The sequence below is a fragment of the Anoplopoma fimbria genome, chromosome 8, assembly GCF_027596085.1.
Source record: "Anoplopoma fimbria isolate UVic2021 breed Golden Eagle Sablefish chromosome 8, Afim_UVic_2022, whole genome shotgun sequence".
NCBI lineage: Eukaryota > Metazoa > Chordata > Actinopteri > Perciformes > Anoplopomatidae > Anoplopoma > Anoplopoma fimbria.
The window spans coordinates 16,396,326-16,415,937 of NC_072456.1; the positions used below are offsets into that span (position 1 = coordinate 16,396,326).

At 39.4% G+C, this 19,612-nt stretch overlaps 1 protein-coding gene across 1 annotated transcript in view; it reads left to right on the forward strand.

Moving 5' to 3' along the window:
* The window catches only part of LOC129094244 (arf-GAP with coiled-coil, ANK repeat and PH domain-containing protein 2-like), a 49,404-nt gene that overhangs the window by 20,168 nt on the left and 9,624 nt on the right, over positions 1-19,612 (forward strand). Inside the window, exons 5-16 of the mRNA XM_054602332.1 lie at positions 291-349; positions 1,435-1,618; positions 4,752-4,796; positions 4,878-4,973; positions 9,166-9,240; positions 15,766-15,878; positions 16,422-16,473; positions 17,244-17,344; positions 17,601-17,706; positions 18,019-18,227; positions 19,219-19,288; positions 19,410-19,504. Of these exons, the coding sequence (XP_054458307.1) occupies positions 291-349; positions 1,435-1,618; positions 4,752-4,796; positions 4,878-4,973; positions 9,166-9,240; positions 15,766-15,878; positions 16,422-16,473; positions 17,244-17,344; positions 17,601-17,706; positions 18,019-18,227; positions 19,219-19,288; positions 19,410-19,504 (1,205 nt within the window). The remainder of the gene's footprint in view (positions 1-290; positions 350-1,434; positions 1,619-4,751; positions 4,797-4,877; positions 4,974-9,165; positions 9,241-15,765; positions 15,879-16,421; positions 16,474-17,243; positions 17,345-17,600; positions 17,707-18,018; positions 18,228-19,218; positions 19,289-19,409; positions 19,505-19,612) is intronic.

Genomic DNA, 19,612 nt, shown 5'->3' on the forward strand with positions numbered 1-19,612 from the left:
CATGCAGGTTAATGAGAGTATGACTCAGAACCAAGCATAAGCAAATCACGCCATATCTCGTGTTTGTCTTTTTGAGGGGAGTTTACAAAGTCTGCTTGTTTGTGTAAATTTAGCTTCCTAATTGCACCCTATGATGTTAACAAAAATCCTCCTAAACAGAGGTGCTGAATGCTGACCGGCAAAACATCCTGTGGCCTGGAAAGAGAATTCATGTATCAGCTTTTTGCTGCTTTCTTAGAGAAGTGCCTTAAGAATGTTAAACGCTGAATTTGTTCCTTCTGTCTTCACAGATATTATTCGATCAGGCCCAGAGATCAATCAAGATCCAGCTTCAAACGTTTGTCAAAGAGTGAGTATTAATTAAATAAAAGATGGTTAAAGAAGCTGGTTTTTATCTCTGGGCAATCTGAGCTTTTGAAGAATGGCCTCATTTTTTTTAATCTCTGTTTGAGAACAAGCTACAGCACATTTAGATTTGTATTAATGAGGAACCCTGGACAAACTGTATATGAGTTGAACTTACTTGTGCATGTAAGGACTACCTACTTAGTATACATGACACTATTTTCCATTCATATCTCCCAGTTCAAAGCCTCCTAAAACAACACTGAATTCCAGACTGCTTGTAGGAAACATTGGGGCGTTCTGGTTTATTTCATTATAAGGATTAGCGGCTTTTGCTCCTGGTAAACCAGGGCTTAACACCCACATCAGCAGCACCCATGCTTCTCAAAAAAGGCTGGGAAACATCATTATTACTCACCACCCTCCTGCACTCAAGCACTAAGCTCACCAAAGAACAGACGTTGGGCGCAGAGTTTGAGAACTCTGTCCTCCTCCTCAAGACAATCGGTACAGCCCTTACTTACAGAGAATAAACACGGCTTAAAACCTTGAACAAGTCATTTTACAAAGTAATTATGTTTTTTAACCTTCTTGGATTTCCACCCCGGCCATGAATTATGAAATCACCTTTAACCTTTGCGTGTTCCTGTTGCCTGACCATGGTTGTGTTGCTTCATATCCAGAGATAACTTGGCTTCCTTTAACATTTGACCTTTCTCCTCACAACATTGTTGACAACAAAGGGACATGTCCTATTTGACCTTGGGTCATAGAGTTTGTCGAACCCCTTAAGCTTGATCCCATAATTGTGTGAACATGCTGTTATAATACTCTAAATATTTGTAGAGTTTTCCAACACAGATTATAGATCAACAGCGAAAAAACTAATTTATAAAACCCTTATTCTCAAATCCAAATGAATTAATTAGTATTTTAGATTTATCTGCTGTTAATTAATTAACAGCAGTTTATTTTCCTAAATTCGATTTCCCCCATACTCCTTCATGCCAACAAATACTTGTACAATAAATGCACTTAACTTTATGTGTTTGACTTAATAAACCTATGTCCCCTTTCCTCCTTTGTCAGTGACATACGTAAGTTCAAAGAAGCCAAGAAGCAATTCGACAAAGTGAGCGAGGAAAAGGAAGGAGCACTGATCAAGAACGCCCAGGCTCCACGCAACAAGCAGCATGAGGTGGAAGAAGCCACCAACATCCTCACTGCCACACGCAAGTGCTTCCGACACATTGTCCTCGACTACGTTTTACAGGTACAGCAGTTCACTTGGGGATTTAAATTGCAACACTGTTTAAGTAAATGTAAAGAAAAAAAACTCAACATAGCAACAGATGTCAATTTGTATTTTAGGAGAAAAGTGTCAGAAGTCTATGCTTGCGGCATCCATGTGGGATACAAGTGTCGGCAAGGCCAAAGTGATGTCACACCACTATTATATACCTGCAATTAAAGTGTGTGAGAAATGATAGAAAAGCACCATCCAGTGTATTTTTCAATACCCGCTGTAATCATTGATTGATTTCATGTGAGCTTAATTTTAATCCACATTTTACAGTTCATGAGAAAAATACATTAGGTTCTCTAAAGTGATACAGTAAGAGATTGTTCACATGCAGCTTTTAATATGTGCTGATGTGGCACGGAGAGGAATGAACAGCAGCTGTGTTTGATTCAGTTACATTCAAAGTGAAATACCCAAGATCATCCACTTGCCGCGTTCCAGTTTACCACATCATAGTCGATTTGACAAAAAAAAAGGTAGAAGCAGATCAATAAGCAGGACACAGTGAGCAGCAGTTGGGTTTGTTGTAGCAGTGTCAACAGGAATAGCAGCAGCAGCAGAAGAAGTCAATTTTGATTTCCTTTTCTCCTTTCTTCTCATAAACATTTGAAGTGATAGTTAATAACTTAGTTATTTTCACACTTGTTGCATGCACAACTAAAATAGATAAAATGCTGCTGTCTTCTCGTGTTTATAATTAAACAGATCAGTTGTTTTCACATTAGGGCTCCACATCAGCCTCCTAGAGTGATGAAAAATTAAAGCAGAAAAAGCACTAGAATCCTACAAGTTATAGTCCGTAACAAAATGAGCCATCATGTTTGATGAAGCGCTAGTGTGGAGAAGAGATTCATATTTTTAGTTAATATAATTATAGAACAAGCAGATGAGGAAGAAAGCAGCAGGAGGAGAACATATATAAAATGTATTAAACCAACAAGATTGTTTTAATTAATCATTAAAAACCTCTCAGGTCTAACAGTACTGGAAGAATGCTGCAACAAATGAAACATTGGAGAAATACAACTGGTATAAAAATAAGTCAGGATTTACATTTTCATTAATGCCATAAGACACTCGCTTGCAAAACAATTAACTTTTCAGAGCTTGAATCATCTGCGTAAAAGGAATGGACTTTTAGGGAGCTAAATCTTGTTTTTTAAATCAAACACTGCATATCCCCTTTGCTGCAAATATGGTCCTTCTTGTGCTTAAATCTGTTAACATCTGTTGGATCTTTTTTGTCTGTCAAAGCCAAACAGATGTGTCATTGAATACAGTTGAGCCCTCTGTCTCCTTCTCGTGGCAACAGAAGCACTTATGAATGCTTCATGCTTCCTGATAAGGCAGCTGCCAGCCCTTATTGAATCTCACTCCAAAGAAACAGACAATGCTGTATGGGCACAGTTTCTCCAAAATTAGATTTTTGGAGAGAAACCACAAAGGAGGTTTCAAAATAGGTTTGGCAGTCTGCTCCAGTGGCCCACTGCATAATCACTCTCTCATAAAATGAAGCCTGGCTGTGAGAAATTAGCTGAGTTATTATTTTTTTTTCTATCTTGCCTTTAAGTCTGCTTATAGGAAATCTATGAAGCCAAGAGCTAACACAGCTGATTTCAATGGGTCTCCATTTAAAGTTTCACACAGGGGTAGTGCTGTCAGCACTTTTAAAATGATACTAACTTCTGCAGCTTTGGCTGTAGGAAACATTTCAGACGGATTCTAGCTTTATTTTGTGTTCTTTTTAGTTTGTTTTTGTGGCATTTTTGCTTAATTATATAGTGCACAGTTTACAGTGACATGCACGGTGGTAGAGGGAGAGGAAAATATACGAGAGAGGTTGTAAGCCAGACTTGCATTCATGACATTTTAAGAATGTAGCGTTTCTCTTACACCCTGTTGTGCCACGTAGAACTAGATCATAAAATACTGAACTTTAAACTTTGGGTTTGCTTTATTGAATGTTGGTCAAGTCTAGAAAAACAACATGTAAATGTAATGTATGATGTGAAAAACACATCAAGGAGTAAAACAGATGATACAGCCATCAGACTTCATGCGGATGTCACTTGTCACCCCTGGCATACAAACCTCGATAGTCACATGACACAGAAAAGCAGAAACACAGTTTGTAGAAATAAATGGGGGTTTTTCTGCTAAATTTAAAAACTTAAAAATCCCCCAGCCTCAATAGTGACTATTTTAATCCTTCAACTTGCGCAAACTGGTGTTTGTGGAATTACAACAATTTACCAACTTTTACCAACACAATTTTGCTCGTGGCGGTTGCGTTTGTTGACACCATGATACACTTTGCCGGTTACCAACCATCGCTCATAAGTGCCACTCCATTCAAAACAACTAATTGACTGTAATCGGGGGAAGGAGGGGGCTTGTAAAAGACGTGATGCATCAGCCGCTTGTGGCTGGGAGATGGAAAAAATAAGCTTCCTCCCCTGGGTGGGAGTTACATCTGTGTATAAACACAGAGTGTGGTTGGTGTTGCAAAGGAAAAGGGACCCACAACTTAAAGCCACAACAAAGATTTGAACTTGTATTCTTCAGGGGAATCATATTTTGGATGTCCCTGCTTTCATGACCACAATAAAGGAAAGCCATTGGACCCAGGTCAATGCATAAGCATGAGGCTTGAGTGTTAGAATTCATTCAGAAGCAGCCTCGCCGCCTTAAGTAGTCAAATGCACCACGCCCAGTCAGTAAGTCTACTGTCGTACAGCATTCATTAGTTCCTCTCAGTCAGAATGGATCCAGCCAGCATTACTGTATTTACAACCTTTCATAGTTTATCTCTACTCTGACACGGAGCTCCACCTGGTGTCGTTACGAAGAACTGCTGTTGGTAGAAAATGCTTGGGGTGATTTTCTGCTTCAGTTCGACTCATTTCACGCTTGTCTACTTTATTTCATTTGTTCTTTTCTTCAGAAGTTATTTTTGTTTCATCTTAAGAGTCTTAACCTCAATTCCCCTTCTGTCTAATGTTGTTTTGTCCTATATTTTTTTCTCAGAAATATCTCAGATATCACTACTGTTCTTTTTTGTTTTGTCTTCCTACTTTTCACTGTTTGATTTTGTTCTTTACAGATCAACGTGCTACAATCAAAGAGAAGATCGGAAATCCTGAAATCGGTAAGTAGAATTTTCTTTCACATGAAATGATCTGTGCAGCAGCCCTACCTGCTCTCTGAATATTCACCGTCTTCTTTACAGATGTTGTCCTTCATGTACGCCCACCTGACGTTCTTCCACCAAGGCTACGACCTCTTCAGTGAACTACAACCTCTAATGAAGCAGCTTGGAGGACAGGTACAGCGATGCATCTCTGTGCATTCAGATGTTTGACAGTCACTTAAACACAAAGCTTCAGCAGCTTTCATACAGTGTTTTGTTCTCTCTCTGTCTGTGAATGCAAATCTTAAAATATGAAAGAACGCCCAGATAACATGTGGCCAACACACACAAACACGCACACACGTATACCGACACACTCAAATTGACAGAAGCCATCCAACCAAGCTATACAGTTGTTTCTTAACTCGTGGTGACAAAGCTATCTCAATTTTATAAAACTGGAATTTTACATTATTACATCATAAATGGTATGTCATTTTTAAATATCAACAATGATGAGTGATGATGCAAAAATGTAAATGCTGTTGTTCAAAATGACTTATTAGTCAACATTTGTACATCATTTATGAAGCAAGGTAATGATGTTTTGTTGATTTGATCATTTTAAAATCAACAAATAAATGTTATTACATATCTGAACTATTTAGAAAGATGATAATTACATTTTTCAAATGCATATCTTATTTGAATGCTATTGCTATTATATTAATTTGTCATCATAAGGTATTGAACTCTCACAAGTGTCTCATGACTTGTTTCACTTCCTTCCTTTAATTTCAGTTTAATACAACTTGCAATGTTGATAGAACATACAGTGTCAACTCTTGTAACATAAGCAAACATTAGATTATTTTGAGCTGAGTAGCGGAATAAATGTAAGCTATGTTTACATACCAGTTCACTGTCATGGTTAAACACTTTTTATTACGTAGACGAGGACAATATCATTTAAATTCCTAAAGAGCGTTCTTTTTCAGGGGCTCATTTAGAGCTTCTTTCAAGTGGGGACTCTGAAATGAAACTTTTGGTCGTTTTCTTATACAAGTGGTCGTGGGTTTACACCTCCATCATTAGGGAGAAGTACATCTGCACTTTGACCTCCTACCTTCCCCTCCGGATGACCTCTCTCTTTGTGTTTGTGTTCCTATCCTCTCAGTGTGTGTGTGTGTTTAAGGCTATCTTTTCGTCAATTGATATTTCAGCTCTGTGTGTGTCTGTGTGCATCCTCTGATAAACAGAGCCTTCCCTCTGAGCCAGAGGGTGGCCCGATTGTGACTTTAAGATGATTATCACGGTGGAGCTGCTGTTACAAGGAGCAGGAATGAGGAAGAAAGCGGCCAGAGGGCTGGAAAAGGGTTTTCCCTCAGTCAGACTTGTTCACTATCAGCTGAGTGAACACAGCATAGAAACCTGAGAATGATGCTGAAAGTTGTGGACTACAAACTCTGAGACTGGATCAGTAGAAGAGCGGAATGAGAGGAGGATATTTCTCAAAATTGGGTGCAGGACCAGGGAAGAAAAGTCACAATTTGGAGCTGAAGAGGAGGCGAAAGAGAGAAATTTATGTCAAGAGAAAAGTGTGGCTTGTAAACATGTTTTTCTGAAGTTTGAACCCAGGAAAATATGAAACAAAGGAACCAATCAGAGTTGTTGTTTTTTTGGAAAAAAGACAATTTTTGAAGCAAGATCTGAGGAGTTGGGAAGAGTGTGGTTTCTAACCCCCACGCTCTGAAGTTGGAACCATCTGACGTTGGTACTATCAAGAAATTATCAGAAAGAACCAAAGAGTGGCGAGAAAAGAAAAGGGGGAACACAGGACCAACTTTAAAAAGCAGATTATAGGAAGGGCTAAGAGGCAAAATGTAATCTTCTCAAAGCCAAAAGTGATTGAAGTAGAATGGAAAGGCATGGACTGTAAGCCTTCAAAACTCGAAAGACTGCAAGGACTGTGTGAGGAAAGAGGGAGAGAAGTGCAAAAGACTGTTTTAGAAAGCAGATCCTGGAAAGGGAGGAAAAGAGAGATAGAGGGTTGGTTACAGAAGTATAACGGCGTTGTGTGGATTGTAAGCCTGTCGCACTGAATTTGGAACAGTGCAAAACTGAAAGCAGAGGAAGAGCGGAGGCCGAGCTGTGGGAAGCAGTGACAAGAGGATTGTGGATTATTTCCTTTCTTCTCTCCATCATGAAGCTGAAGAAGGTGGAGAGGCTGTGCAGGGAGGTGTGGAGGAGCTGTCAACAGGTCTGATAATATGACTCGATGCCTGTAGCCAATGTGAAAGAGATCAAGGGTGGGAAAATCAACACGAGAGATCAACAAAATGCTCGTACATTTTGGTCTTTACATATTCTATAAAGTTTGGTGAGGGTAAACAAATAAAGCTGGTTTCCCCCTGGTTTGGAGTAACAGAAATGTACATTACATTGTAGGAAATTAGTTGTCTTTCATGATATTACTGCCAGTGTTTTTGCTTGGGAACAGAAGACTGGTAAAATAATTATTATAAAAATAAAGATCAAAACACTGAGGAACTGTTACAGTAATGTCCATGTGGTTGTTTTGTATTGAGTTACTGAGCTGGTATATAGACAAAGCTCAATAAATGACACAGAAGGTTACAGTGGAAGCATTATGAGACACATGGAAATGTCATCTGAGATCAAATGTCTTGTTAATCGTACGAACTAAAACAGCTGAACGTTTGAATGACCACTTTACTATTCATGTCAAATATGCCACTTTTTCCACCCTTGCCTTTGGAGACAGCTGCTTCTAAATATAAAATACTCTGCTGATTGAATCTTTCCATGACACAAAGCCTCAGGATTGAACATGTGTTGAATGAATATATTCATTTTAAAGGATGTTTTGTATATTTTCTGTGAATCATGCAGCTTGTCATCATAGTGTCAGATGTTAAGAGTGATCTGAGCAGAAGTCAGTGTGACCAAAATGTTTCAGTGTGCTGCTGTGGTCGGTAGCAGACTGGCGTCTTGCATAGTAAGATAGATAAGATGTTAAAGGTAAGGTGAGTCTTTCCTAAAATATGGGGAGATGAAAACACACCCACACCTGCCTTCACAGATAGAAGCAGATAGGCGGCATGGACTGGAATAGACTAGTTATTGTGCGACAGGAAAACATTTCCCATCTGATGTTATCAGACTACCGCTCTGCCTTCCACCCATTTCCTCTCCAAACAAAACAAAAGATCCGGCTCCCTCAAAGCCTGTCTTCTCTGAAATTATTGGATGGCAGTGTTTTTGTCCTATTGTCCCTAAAGGTTTAATATTTGTTGAGGGGAAAAAAAGCAAAGTGAATGACACAGAATAAATAGAATGTTGTTTTGCTGTAAATGTCAGATGTAGAAAGTTGCAATACTAAATGTAGTGCCATCAGAAAGGATGTAAAGTGGTTCTGCTCTCTTTTATCTCATCTGGCAAATTGACTTCTCTGGCAAATTGACTTCTCTGTAACCCATTAGTATGAATTATCATTTTGTTTGAAGTTGTGATACAGAAACTAGGGTCTGTAAATCCACAGCAGCCATTAAAACTTATGATGAACACAGATAATCTAGTAAACATGCAACATTCTGTGTAATACACAGATACTGATCCCTCTGTTTGAGGCTCAAAGCACAATGATTTAGGTCAGATTGCGGTCACAGAGTAGCAGAGTTGAATCTCACTGCTCTTAGGTGAAATACCACATTTTCGTCATCATCTATGACCTCCAGCACTTCATTAAAGTCTTTTTTCTTGCTTTCGTTTCTGCTCAAAAGATCCTTTTGTGTTTTTTCTAAACACCCGATGGTTACTCGTTGGGACGAGGAGAATCAATCTTCCCCCATCCAATTTCACACATGATGAAGCCTCCACAGCACGGCCCATTTTGTTTAGAGGAGAAGGCCTGTCTTGTCTCAATGTGGCCTGTGGAAAAGTTGTTTATTTTCTGGAATCGTTAATGCTTTCAAGAATGGAAAGGAAAGCTCATGCTTGCATTCACCTCTCATGTGGAGTCAAAAGAGAACGTTTTCATTTGAAGGGCCCAGAGTGACATTGTATGACTTTCACACGCACTCAATGCTTTCTCTAATTATATGGCAAGATAAATCAAAATAAAGAATGTGCTATTCATATGTACATGTAGGAAGCAAAGCAAAACATCTTGACCCATTTTGGAATATGGCTTTAGTTGTGTTTTTGTCATTTTGGGTTTCAGTCCTTTGAATTTACATAATACAGGAAATTGATTTTCTAAAAACAACAGCTCAAGCAATGTGTCCTAAATGTTTGTGTATGCTGTTTTGATTTAAATATGTGAGGTTTGGTAAGCTTGTCTAATCAGCTGTTCTGTTTATTGCAGTTGGACCAGCTGGTGGTGGATGCTGCCAAAGAGAAGAGGGACATGGAGCAGAAACACTCCACCATTCAGCAAAAGGTACACTTACTATGGTCCCATCCTCACTTACATTTAAAAAGAAATACACAGAGCACGTGGAAACTAAACCGCATTCACACTTTGAGCTCTTTGCACATACATCACGTTACAACTTTATTAGGTGCAACATTGTGACAACTGTATCCTCTTTTCCTCTGCCCAGCAACATGTAAAACACAAAAACATAAACACACGGTCACCTACTTAGTGTTTGGTCAACATGGCAAAGATACTCTTAAGACTGGATTTCTCTTGCATGTATAGTGACATTGTAGCTGTTAAATCCCACAAAGCCTTTCTCGCTGCACTCAGGCCTCCTCCCATTAAAGTAAACCCACAGCACTGTTCAGGGATCTTGCAGGACTTACCTTCTGCCCTACGGCCTCTTGTGCTCGTAGCCCTCTGATCAAAGCCTATCTCACTACTGTAACTGCTCTCCTTCACTGAGCTCTCTCTGTGACCACAACGCTGCCAAAGTTGGGGTCACCATGCTAAAATATCACAACCTTCTGCTGCAGTTAAGTCTTTCATTGCTATGTTATACAAATTCTAATGACAAATCAATTATTTGAAATTCAAAAAACATTGCATATGAAATAATTTGCCCATAGGACCAGTTATCAATTTCAGTCATTCACTGTACATTTGTCCTTTGAGTGAATGGAGGTAGTACTCCAGTACTCTGCTCTCAGGTGTAAGGTGATCCCTAAGGATGATCTCAGCCACACACCCATGCATTATTGACGGCTGACGGAAACCCATTTCCAAACAAACAAGGTTGAGTTTCAGCACCCTCCCATCTCTGGTCAGCACCCACGCCAACCTTAATATGCACACTGAGTCACACTTGTTGATATGTTGCATACCAGAAGGGTGCACCAGATGTTTTGACACAAACTGAAATGTACAGAGGCAATAACAGATATGTGATACTTGGAATTAACCAAGGATTTTTGCCTCTAAATGTAACATTTCTATCACATTTACTCCCTGAGTTCTGTTCATTTTGGAGGCTGTTGTTTTTGAGCTCTATGAGCCATCCAGAATAAATGCAAAGCGGGCCATGGGGTATTGTGTTATAGTATGTAGTGGTGGTAAATTGCCCTTAGCTTTAATTGTACATCACACAGCATCATTAACTCCAGACATCTGTCAGCTGTTAACTAAGCTGTCATCTGCTTGACTTCTGTTCATTTGTTCAGTGACGTTCATTTCTCAGTCTCCAACTGTGTGCAATCAGTACATCTTATGAGATCTCTTTTCTTTTTTAACAGCTCTATTATTGTTATTTTCTTCTGCTTTGTAATTTTTTTTGAATGCCTTCTCCATCTGTTTTTCTTTTGCCCTTTTGTCGTCTCTCCCTCACTCTATTCCCTCTTGCTCAGTCAGTGATGGTACGTGTGCCAACTTCCGCCTGTCCTTGAGCACCTATCCTCCCCCCCTCCCCTAAATTTATCTAGATGCTATTTATATGTTGTCTCTCTCTCCCACCGCTCTCTCTTTCACTCGCGCTGGCTGCTTATACACAGACACACCTAACCAACTGTCTCTCCTTCTCTTCTACTTCTGCTCCTTTTCCCCCCATCTCTTCTTTTTCTACTCACTTCAGGCTGCACTGCAGGTAAGCTGTGTTACTCTTCTTTTTCCCCCTCACTGTCATTTCTGTGTCATGTCTGCATGGTTGGATAGAAACTGTACATGTAGCTGTTACAGCTCATGTCATTTGTAATGAGACGGGTGAACCAGTTCATCACGAGTTATACTGGGAACATGCATGATGTGATGCTAATTAATAGAGTTATGTCATCACGCGAGTCCCTGTGCCTTTTGCAGTTACTGTATATGTAAGTCGACCTCAATTGTGCCTTATTGCACAATACGTTCCACAGTGCATCATACTGTGTGTTATGTGCTTACTTTGGTTCAGTTCTTTACACATGTTAAACTAACTAAAAGGTGTTTGTTATTTTTCTTTGTTACAAGTCTTTTCAGTTATCTCTCAAGGTTTCCGGTTGAATTAATTCAGGCATGCTTATAGTACTCAGTATGGGTATGACATTTTGACAATTGGGAATGAAATGCATTGTACTTGCATTTATTTACTTTGAAAATGAGCAAAAGCGACATTTGGTGTAAAAGATGATTTGGTAACACTCGTTGTTTAATCATTGTTTTGTCCTCATCATTTATTGGGATTATATTAATATTAATATTTTGTGAAGGTTGGGCATACTGGCAGTGTAGTAAAACTCCACTGGACAGAGAAAGCTTCTTTTAAACCGGAGTATGAGCCAGAAAGTGAGTTTTGAAAACCAGGAGTCTTCTAAAGTAATTGGTTTATTGTATTGATGAATGGCCATATAAGCCCCCTATTATTTTATCATTTGACACTAACACCTTTACTTATTGCCACCTTAACCACAGTTATATTTTCACACTGTCCACTTGATTTGTGCTTGCATACAAACCTTTCCAATTATCGTTGTATTGATGAAACCTTCCATCCCCACGAGAGCTGAAGGGCGACCTGATGTTGTCTGTATGCATCCTATCTGCCTCTGTGCAGCAGCAGCAGCACTATGACCACAGGGCATGACAGAGTCACAATGGTGCTAATGAAGAGAGAGACAGACGGGCTGCTGACTTAAAGATTTTTCTGTCTTGTCTCATAAAGAAAGAGAATACATGTCTTTGGGTTTGCAGCAGGAATGGTATTGAAATAAGATGATTATTTTCCTGCAAGAATATGCCTTTTAACTGTCATACGCACTAAATGCCATTTCAAAAGCTCAGATATTCAACATTGTTAAAGGAGTAGCTTCCTTATTCACACACACACAAGGGGGATGAGAGAGCAAGGAGAAAAGCATCTGTTCAATTGAAGTCAGCATAAATGTTTGATGCCTGAGCTCCACTGCACGGTCCTTTTAATTATTCTAACATTCTAACAGTCACATTAGCATCACACACACACACACACAGACGCTCACACACATAGGCGCAGGTGACCTTCGCTTAGGCCTCAGGAGGAGGAGCAGCAGCAGAGTCAGTGAAGGAAGTTTTGTTAGACATGCACAGTCATACGAGAGGAAGAGGTGAGGGTTTGTTGAAGAGACAGGCCACACTGCTTGGTGTACCACACTCGCATTAAGATGCTACACAGAGAGACAGGGAAACACTTGCACACAGATACTCTATAAAACCTGCGGGAAAATGAAGATTTTCAGCCGTTTTCACTACGTTTGGTATCTGGTGAGTGCACCTAAAGGAAGGAAGTTTATTTATAGTGTCTGTGTGTCCATGCATGCGACAGTGTATCAGTACCAAGGGCTATTTATAGTAACAGTCTATGTTTGTGTTTCTTTAGTGTGATTGGTTTCTCTTGTGTCCACGCCATTTTCATTTTGACAAATCCATGATTTCTAATATTCCTGTCGTAGCATGAGAAATACATCTTTTGTTTTCTAAGTGTGCTGTTCTCTTGCTGTGTGTGACGTTTTAGGAGGTGACAGAGCCTGAGTCTTTACCAGATTGCCGCAACTTTAGCGCTTGGAGGTCGACCTCCGTACGTAGAGTCACCGCATCGATTTCCATCTGATTTCCGCTTTGTAACCCTACCAGCCCCCCCGTCTTTCACCTCCTCTCCTGCACACGCTAAGAGACTGCATTGCAGTGTTTTTGTAAATGTTTGCACCTTCGTCTTTTTCCTAATTTCAGAGTGCCACACGTGCATCGGTGTTGATGTGCTTTGATGATGCAGCATGTTTATTTTGATGCCTCATTGCTGGTGCCGGTGTGTGCTACAGTGAACTCAGGTTGCTGGTTTGATGTCAGTGAGTGGTTTGTTGGTGTGCAGTCCATTGTCGCTTTTTTCTCATTAGATTATAAATAAACACATCTCTGTTATCAGGCGAAAACCTTGCACCTCTAAAATGTTTAAGGAACTAAGAACAACAGCCTTCCTTCTAGTTTGACAGATACATGTTTGTGGTTTCCCAGGCCCAAGCGGTTGGAGTAATTTCTCAAGCTGTAGTTGAAACAAGAGAACCAGAACGGTTTTCACATGACAGCACCTTCTCATTCAATGGTTTTTCTTTATTTTTATTTTTATTTTTTTCTACATTGTAGATTAATATTGAAGACATCCAAACTATGAAGGAACACATATGGAATTATGTGGTAAACAAACAAATGCTCAACAAACCAGAATATGTTTTATATTTTAGATTCTTCAAAGTAGTTAAATGAGAAGGTGTGTCCAAACTTTTGACTGGTACTGTATGTTTCATCCTTTTGTCTTCATTTTTGATTCGTTTATGATTGTTTGAATATTTGTGCTTGTGTGTACATGTGTGAGTGAACACACACCTGCATCGAGGTGGCCAGTGTTGTCAAGTTTTCCCGGGCCAAATCTAAATTATGGGCAGTTCCTTATTAAATTAGGCATCATTCCACCACTGAGGCTCTGAGTTATGCGTTATGTATTTGTTTTACTTAAAATGTAGTTATCAGGTCAATTGTGAGAATTGTGGGGCCCTACTGCTGAGGTTCATATTCAAGGTGACGTGTTGAATGCCTGGACTGGTTGTTTCCATTATCTTTCTGTGCAGAGGCTTAATACAGACACAGGTTGTTCCTCTTGTGCACCAGAAATAACCTCAGATGTGCCAGTGTATGTCATGCTGGAAAATTTTGTGTGTGTGTGTGTGTGTGTATATCCATCCATCTGATACACCATGGTATCATAGGGCAGAGGGGTTTAACTTCAGCTCAGGTTACATTTAGCCAAGACATTTAGACTTAGTGCAGCCATGAACTTCAAGTTATGCACAACATCAAACACACATACAGTTTCTACAGTAAATCTGTAGACTGCTGAGTGCCTCTGTAGGTAGAACTGCAACATGTAGATTTTAGTTTATTGTTGTTGGATCTGACCCAAACTCAAGAGCACTTTCCTGACTGACAGTTTCTAAAGCAAACATATATAGTTAAGTATAAATCTTTGAGTACACTTCATTGGACAATGCTTTTAGTCCTTAATTCCAATCAAGTACTCTTTGTATTCAAATAAACTTCTGATTTGTAGAAGCATTAAAAATCAAGCACTTCAAAATATGACATTGTAAAGTGTAACAAACACAGGATGCAGTCAACCTTTTTATGGTTTCCTCAACTGACAATAATGATGTGTAAAATCTTAATATATTTTTGTCCACTTATGTACATGTCTAGCATGGTTGTTTCCAGGAAGTTAAGGGGAAATAATGGTCATTGATACCACGTGCTAAAGGACTGAGGTCATCTCCACTCAGCCCACAGAATTATCAGCGTTGGCATATTTCACTTACAAACTAATGTTTATTCTGCTCTCAAGATTGAAGCTCATTTCAAATTGTCAGGGCTATACTTTCATAATTGTTGATTTCATAATAGAAGACAAGAAGAGTCTCCTTCTGCGTCAGAAAACGACTCTAAATGTCTCTAGAAGAACAACAGAGAATGTGACTCCACAGATCACTATAGTAAGAGAGCCTGAGTTGTGACTGGTTGTGGAGATGGTGACACTCGTTGTAACCTGACTCCACAAGGACGTACTAACACACACATGAATGCATCATGGTGTTCAATGTCATTTGAAGCTGAGAAAGCTGGGAGGGTGTTAGGAAAGTGTGGCGGCAGCTCAGGTAGTTAAAGTGAGACTGGCCACAGGGACAGTTCCATGACAACACAACTCGGTGAGAGAAAGGATGTATGAAATGTACTCCTTGGAAGACAATAACTAACTCACTAACTATGTATCTGAATACCTTACTAATTAAACTCTTATAATGCCTGTGCCATTTTCACACCTCAAGGAATTGTTGATGTAGCCTCAGTCTTAATTTAAGGAATCGTGTGCAGGTTTAGAGTAATTAGAAGACTGGACATGTAGGGTCTAGTTGACAAACCACTGAGTATACTACTTAAACTTATTAAAACTGAAAGTCTTAACTATTAAGATTATTATAATTACTACCCCTATTACTATCACTTGTCAAATAAACTTCAGACATTGAGGGAGATACGGATGAAGGAGAAATTAAAATAGTCTGGTGCCTTAATACTGTGAAGACACATCTTACTAAAGTGCTGGGAAATTCAACATTAGAAGATTTTCTAGTATTTTGTTGTATGTATTTTTAACCCCCCCCCTTTATCAGACCATACATATAAATGACTGATATAGATTGTTACTCTGCAACCATCAGCTGTGTTGGCGTGTTGTTTCTGTTTTGTCCTGTTCTTGGTGTGAAACATTCAGGTCTGTGTGAGAAGCAGCCCAGCAGTGCTGCTATGTTCAAGGCTGCTTAACAACTGATGGCCCTCATTTGTGACTTTGAGTAAAGTGTTGAATCACTGCTTACCCCCAGAAAAAATAATCACTAGGACCAAAGGAAAAATATCAACATCTTAAAAATGTTGCTTATGTGAGCAATTTGTATTTGATGTCCGCTTACTTTTTCTGTCTTTCTTTTTGTTCAGGACTTCTCGAATGACGACACCAAGCTGGAGTACAATGTTGATGCAGACAACGGCATCGCAATGGAGGGTTATCTGTTCAAGAGGGCCAGCAATGCCTTTAAGACGTGGAATAGGTAGGAAAGACACCGCTCGATAGTCTCCTTATGAATACATTTACAATTCAATTTTATGATAAAGATTTGCTTCATTATAGTGGACTCAGATTATGGATTCAGAAGGTCAAGCACTGTCATCAAATTCTAGAATAGAGATATTAAAGTTGCTTTATATTTTAATACCTCAGCAAGTACTTTAAAACATGTTTTGATCATTTTTTTTCATATCATTCCTGACAATCATACCTCGGTCACCTCTTTCCTTTAAGGTTGACCCATAAGGTTTTATAATACTTTTCATCCAACAAGCCTTAATAAAACCTTAAAGCTCCAGCTGGGATTGCTGTATCTCTCATAATTTTATCACAAAGTGAACATTAACACTGACTGTATCCGGCCGTTTTTACTCTATTTAGATACTCATCAGATCTCTCTCTAGATATTGCCATCGCTCTCACCCACTCTACAATTATATCAAAGCGTGTTATTTTAGGAGTCACTAGCCACACAGGATCACGAGCAACTGTATGTGACTTGGTTTTTCTCATGATCTCCTTTCAGGCGTTGGTTCTCCATCCAGAACAATCAGCTAGTCTACCAGAAGAAATTTAAGGTATGTCAAGTGACTCCCTGCACACTGACCACAATCAAATATGCATGTGTTTGACTTCCAGCACAAACTCCCCCCATGTATTTTTAACAGGATGCCGTAGCTTCATTTAGAGCTGTAGTAACCACTTCAACACAGACGCTTACTGTAGAATAAACCACAGTTGTATATTAAATGTGGGTCTGTAAAAATATGTAAGATGCAGTCCATGTCAAAATGTTATATTTTTTTGTATTGTGTAACACTGAAGAAATATTTTCGCTCCATTTTCAGAGCAGTTTGGACAAAAACAGCTTGTTGCTTGTAGCTTTATTTTTATTATATGTTGATTGAGATTTTCCTTTCAACAAACGATTCAATCAGTACAAATGGCATCATACAGTAATTCCACCTCCCAAAATGTCCATAATGGACAAGGGAAAAAAATAAATTAAAAAAAGTGATAGACATACTAACAAGTATATTATTCTCTCGCATAATGTTGCAGTGCACTCAGACACTTTGTGGTTTACCCAGACTTTAGGTAGTTTATAGAAGCATACGGAGTAATCAAATATTGTTGATTATTAGTACGGTTGGCTAGTTCGTCGAGTTTGTCTCATTTCTACAGGGTGGGAAGACATTTATGTTTTGATATTTTTAGCGCTTTACTTGTTTGTGAATCTCTTTAATATTGCAAGGGAGATGTAGCTACTGAGTTTAGAGAAGTGAGAAGGGAGTGTGTATGTGTGTTCATTGTGTTTTTAACCAAAGCTGCTGTGCTGTCCCCACAGGACAACCCTACAGTGGTGGTGGAAGACCTGAGGCTATGCACCGTCAAACACTGTGAGGACATAGAGCGCCGCTTCTGTTTCGAAGTGGTGTCACCCACCAAGTAAGTTAAAGTCCCTTTTAGTTTAATGAGCACTGGAATATGTTACTGAAGGTGGAGTTGCAATGTACCCAGCCTTCTCCCAGTTACACACACACACACACACACACACACACACACACACACACACACACACACACACACACACACACACACACACACACACACACACACACACACACACACACACACACACACACACATATATACTCATGCATTTAGCAGACAGCAGTTGAGGGACGCTTGTCTGTCCCAACAGGAGCTGTATGATGCAGGCAGACTCGGAGAAGCTGCGGCAGGCCTGGATCAAAGCCGTCCAGAACAGCATCGCCACCGCCTTCCGCGACAAGGGAGATGAAGGCGAGGTAAGAACCAAACACACTGACATAAACTCAGTGGATGGTTGAAGGGATTCACGTCAACTTTATCTAAACAAATGGATAAATAGATCATGTAGGGAAACGGTAATGCACCTGTTCATGTATGTAAAACCAGTTTCCCATACTTGAGTTTACATTTAGTTTCCCCTTCTCTAGACTGTTAGTGTTTGCTGCTATAATCCCCCAATTACACCACAGGGATAAACATTTAATTTAGCTTTATTTCATCCTATCCCATGTAAGTAAATATTTACCATCCATCTGAATGTCTGTGTTGCCCTGTCTCTCTTATGTCAGAAGCTTGATAGGAAGTCATCCACGTCGACTGGGAGCCTTGATTCTGGTGGGGAGCCGAAGGAGAAGTCGATCAAAGGAGAGAGTGCCCTGCAGAAGGTCCTGGCCATCCCAGGCAACACCTGCTGCTGCGACTGTGGCCAGCCAGACCCCCGCTGGGCCAGCATCAATCTGGGCATCACCCTCTGTATACAGTGCTCCGGTATCCACAGGTAAAGAAAAATGTTTCTTTGTAAATTAATCCTTTATAATATGTCTTTTGAATATTGATGTTGCGAAGAGCTAGACACATAAAAATGCCAATAAAAGAAAAGGAAAATCACAAATGAAGATATAAAGTCATGCATTCTCAAATACCTAACTTATACATTTCAGTGCTATGAAAAAGTAAAGGCGTTTATTCCAGAAAGGAGGAGCTAATAGGAAACTAATAAACTGAGGAATCTTAAATCAGCACATTGTGTTTATTTATCTTTCACTTGGCAGGAATACAGTTCATTTTGAGTTCATTTTGGTTCCATGAAAACCGGAAATTATTATAAGCAGTCATTGCGTGTTTTCTGTTCAATGCTTTGTACAAACTGTTGGTGTTCAGGGATTTCTGAAATGTAAACTCACTGCTATGAACACCCAGCCAGCTTGGGATGATGCGACGACCTTTTATTACTTCAGTTTCCAGGGAAAAATATTTAATTAACTCTCAGGCCAAATTTTAATTAACATAGAAGTGTCAAGGGATTCAGCCTATCTTTGTCACTACATTCTAAAAAAATTATCTTCATTGTGATTTTCTAACCAGAGTCGGTTCAGAAACTTCAAACAAATTAGACCAAAACGTGAATTTTATTTATATATATATTTCCTTAAAATACCTTGTTTGTAGCCTGTGTAAATCTCTGGCCTCAACAGTAGTTAAAGATTTTTGAATATACATATATATTACAAACAAAGGTGTAGAGCTGTGAAGAGTTCTGCATGTTTATCTGAGAACTACCTTCTCTACATGCTGGGTTTTTGTGGTTAGTGCTGCTAAGCCCATAGACCTGCAGACCCCAACCTCCACCTTATGGCTAAAACCAAATCTACACTCAAATGTGTTAAAAGTATAATGGTCGTCAAGACTTTACAGCATTATCTAATTCACAAATAAAGGTTAATTAACAATGCCATTGTGCTTTTTTGTAATGCTTCTTCCACCTGCAGGAGTCTGGGAGTGCATTTCTCTAAGGTCCGGTCTCTGACTCTGGATACATGGGAGCCAGAACTTCTAAAGGTGAGGGAGGAAAATCTGATGTACAGTAACACATTTACACAAATATCAATTTCATACTGAAAGTCTTACTTTTAGTCAAGCGCTGCTAACAAATTACTTATTTTTATTGAACCTTTCATAGTTGATGTGTGAGCTTGGAAACGGAGTGATCAATCAGATCTACGAGGCTCGGCGAGAGGAGCTGGGATCCAGGAAACCAAACCCAGGAGATCCAAGGTACAGAACTGGTAGAAAGCATAGCATGTTCAGTCAGCATATTCTGACTGAAAACACATGATAGTTTTTTATAAAATAAATTCTCACCCTATTCACAAACAAAGCCCT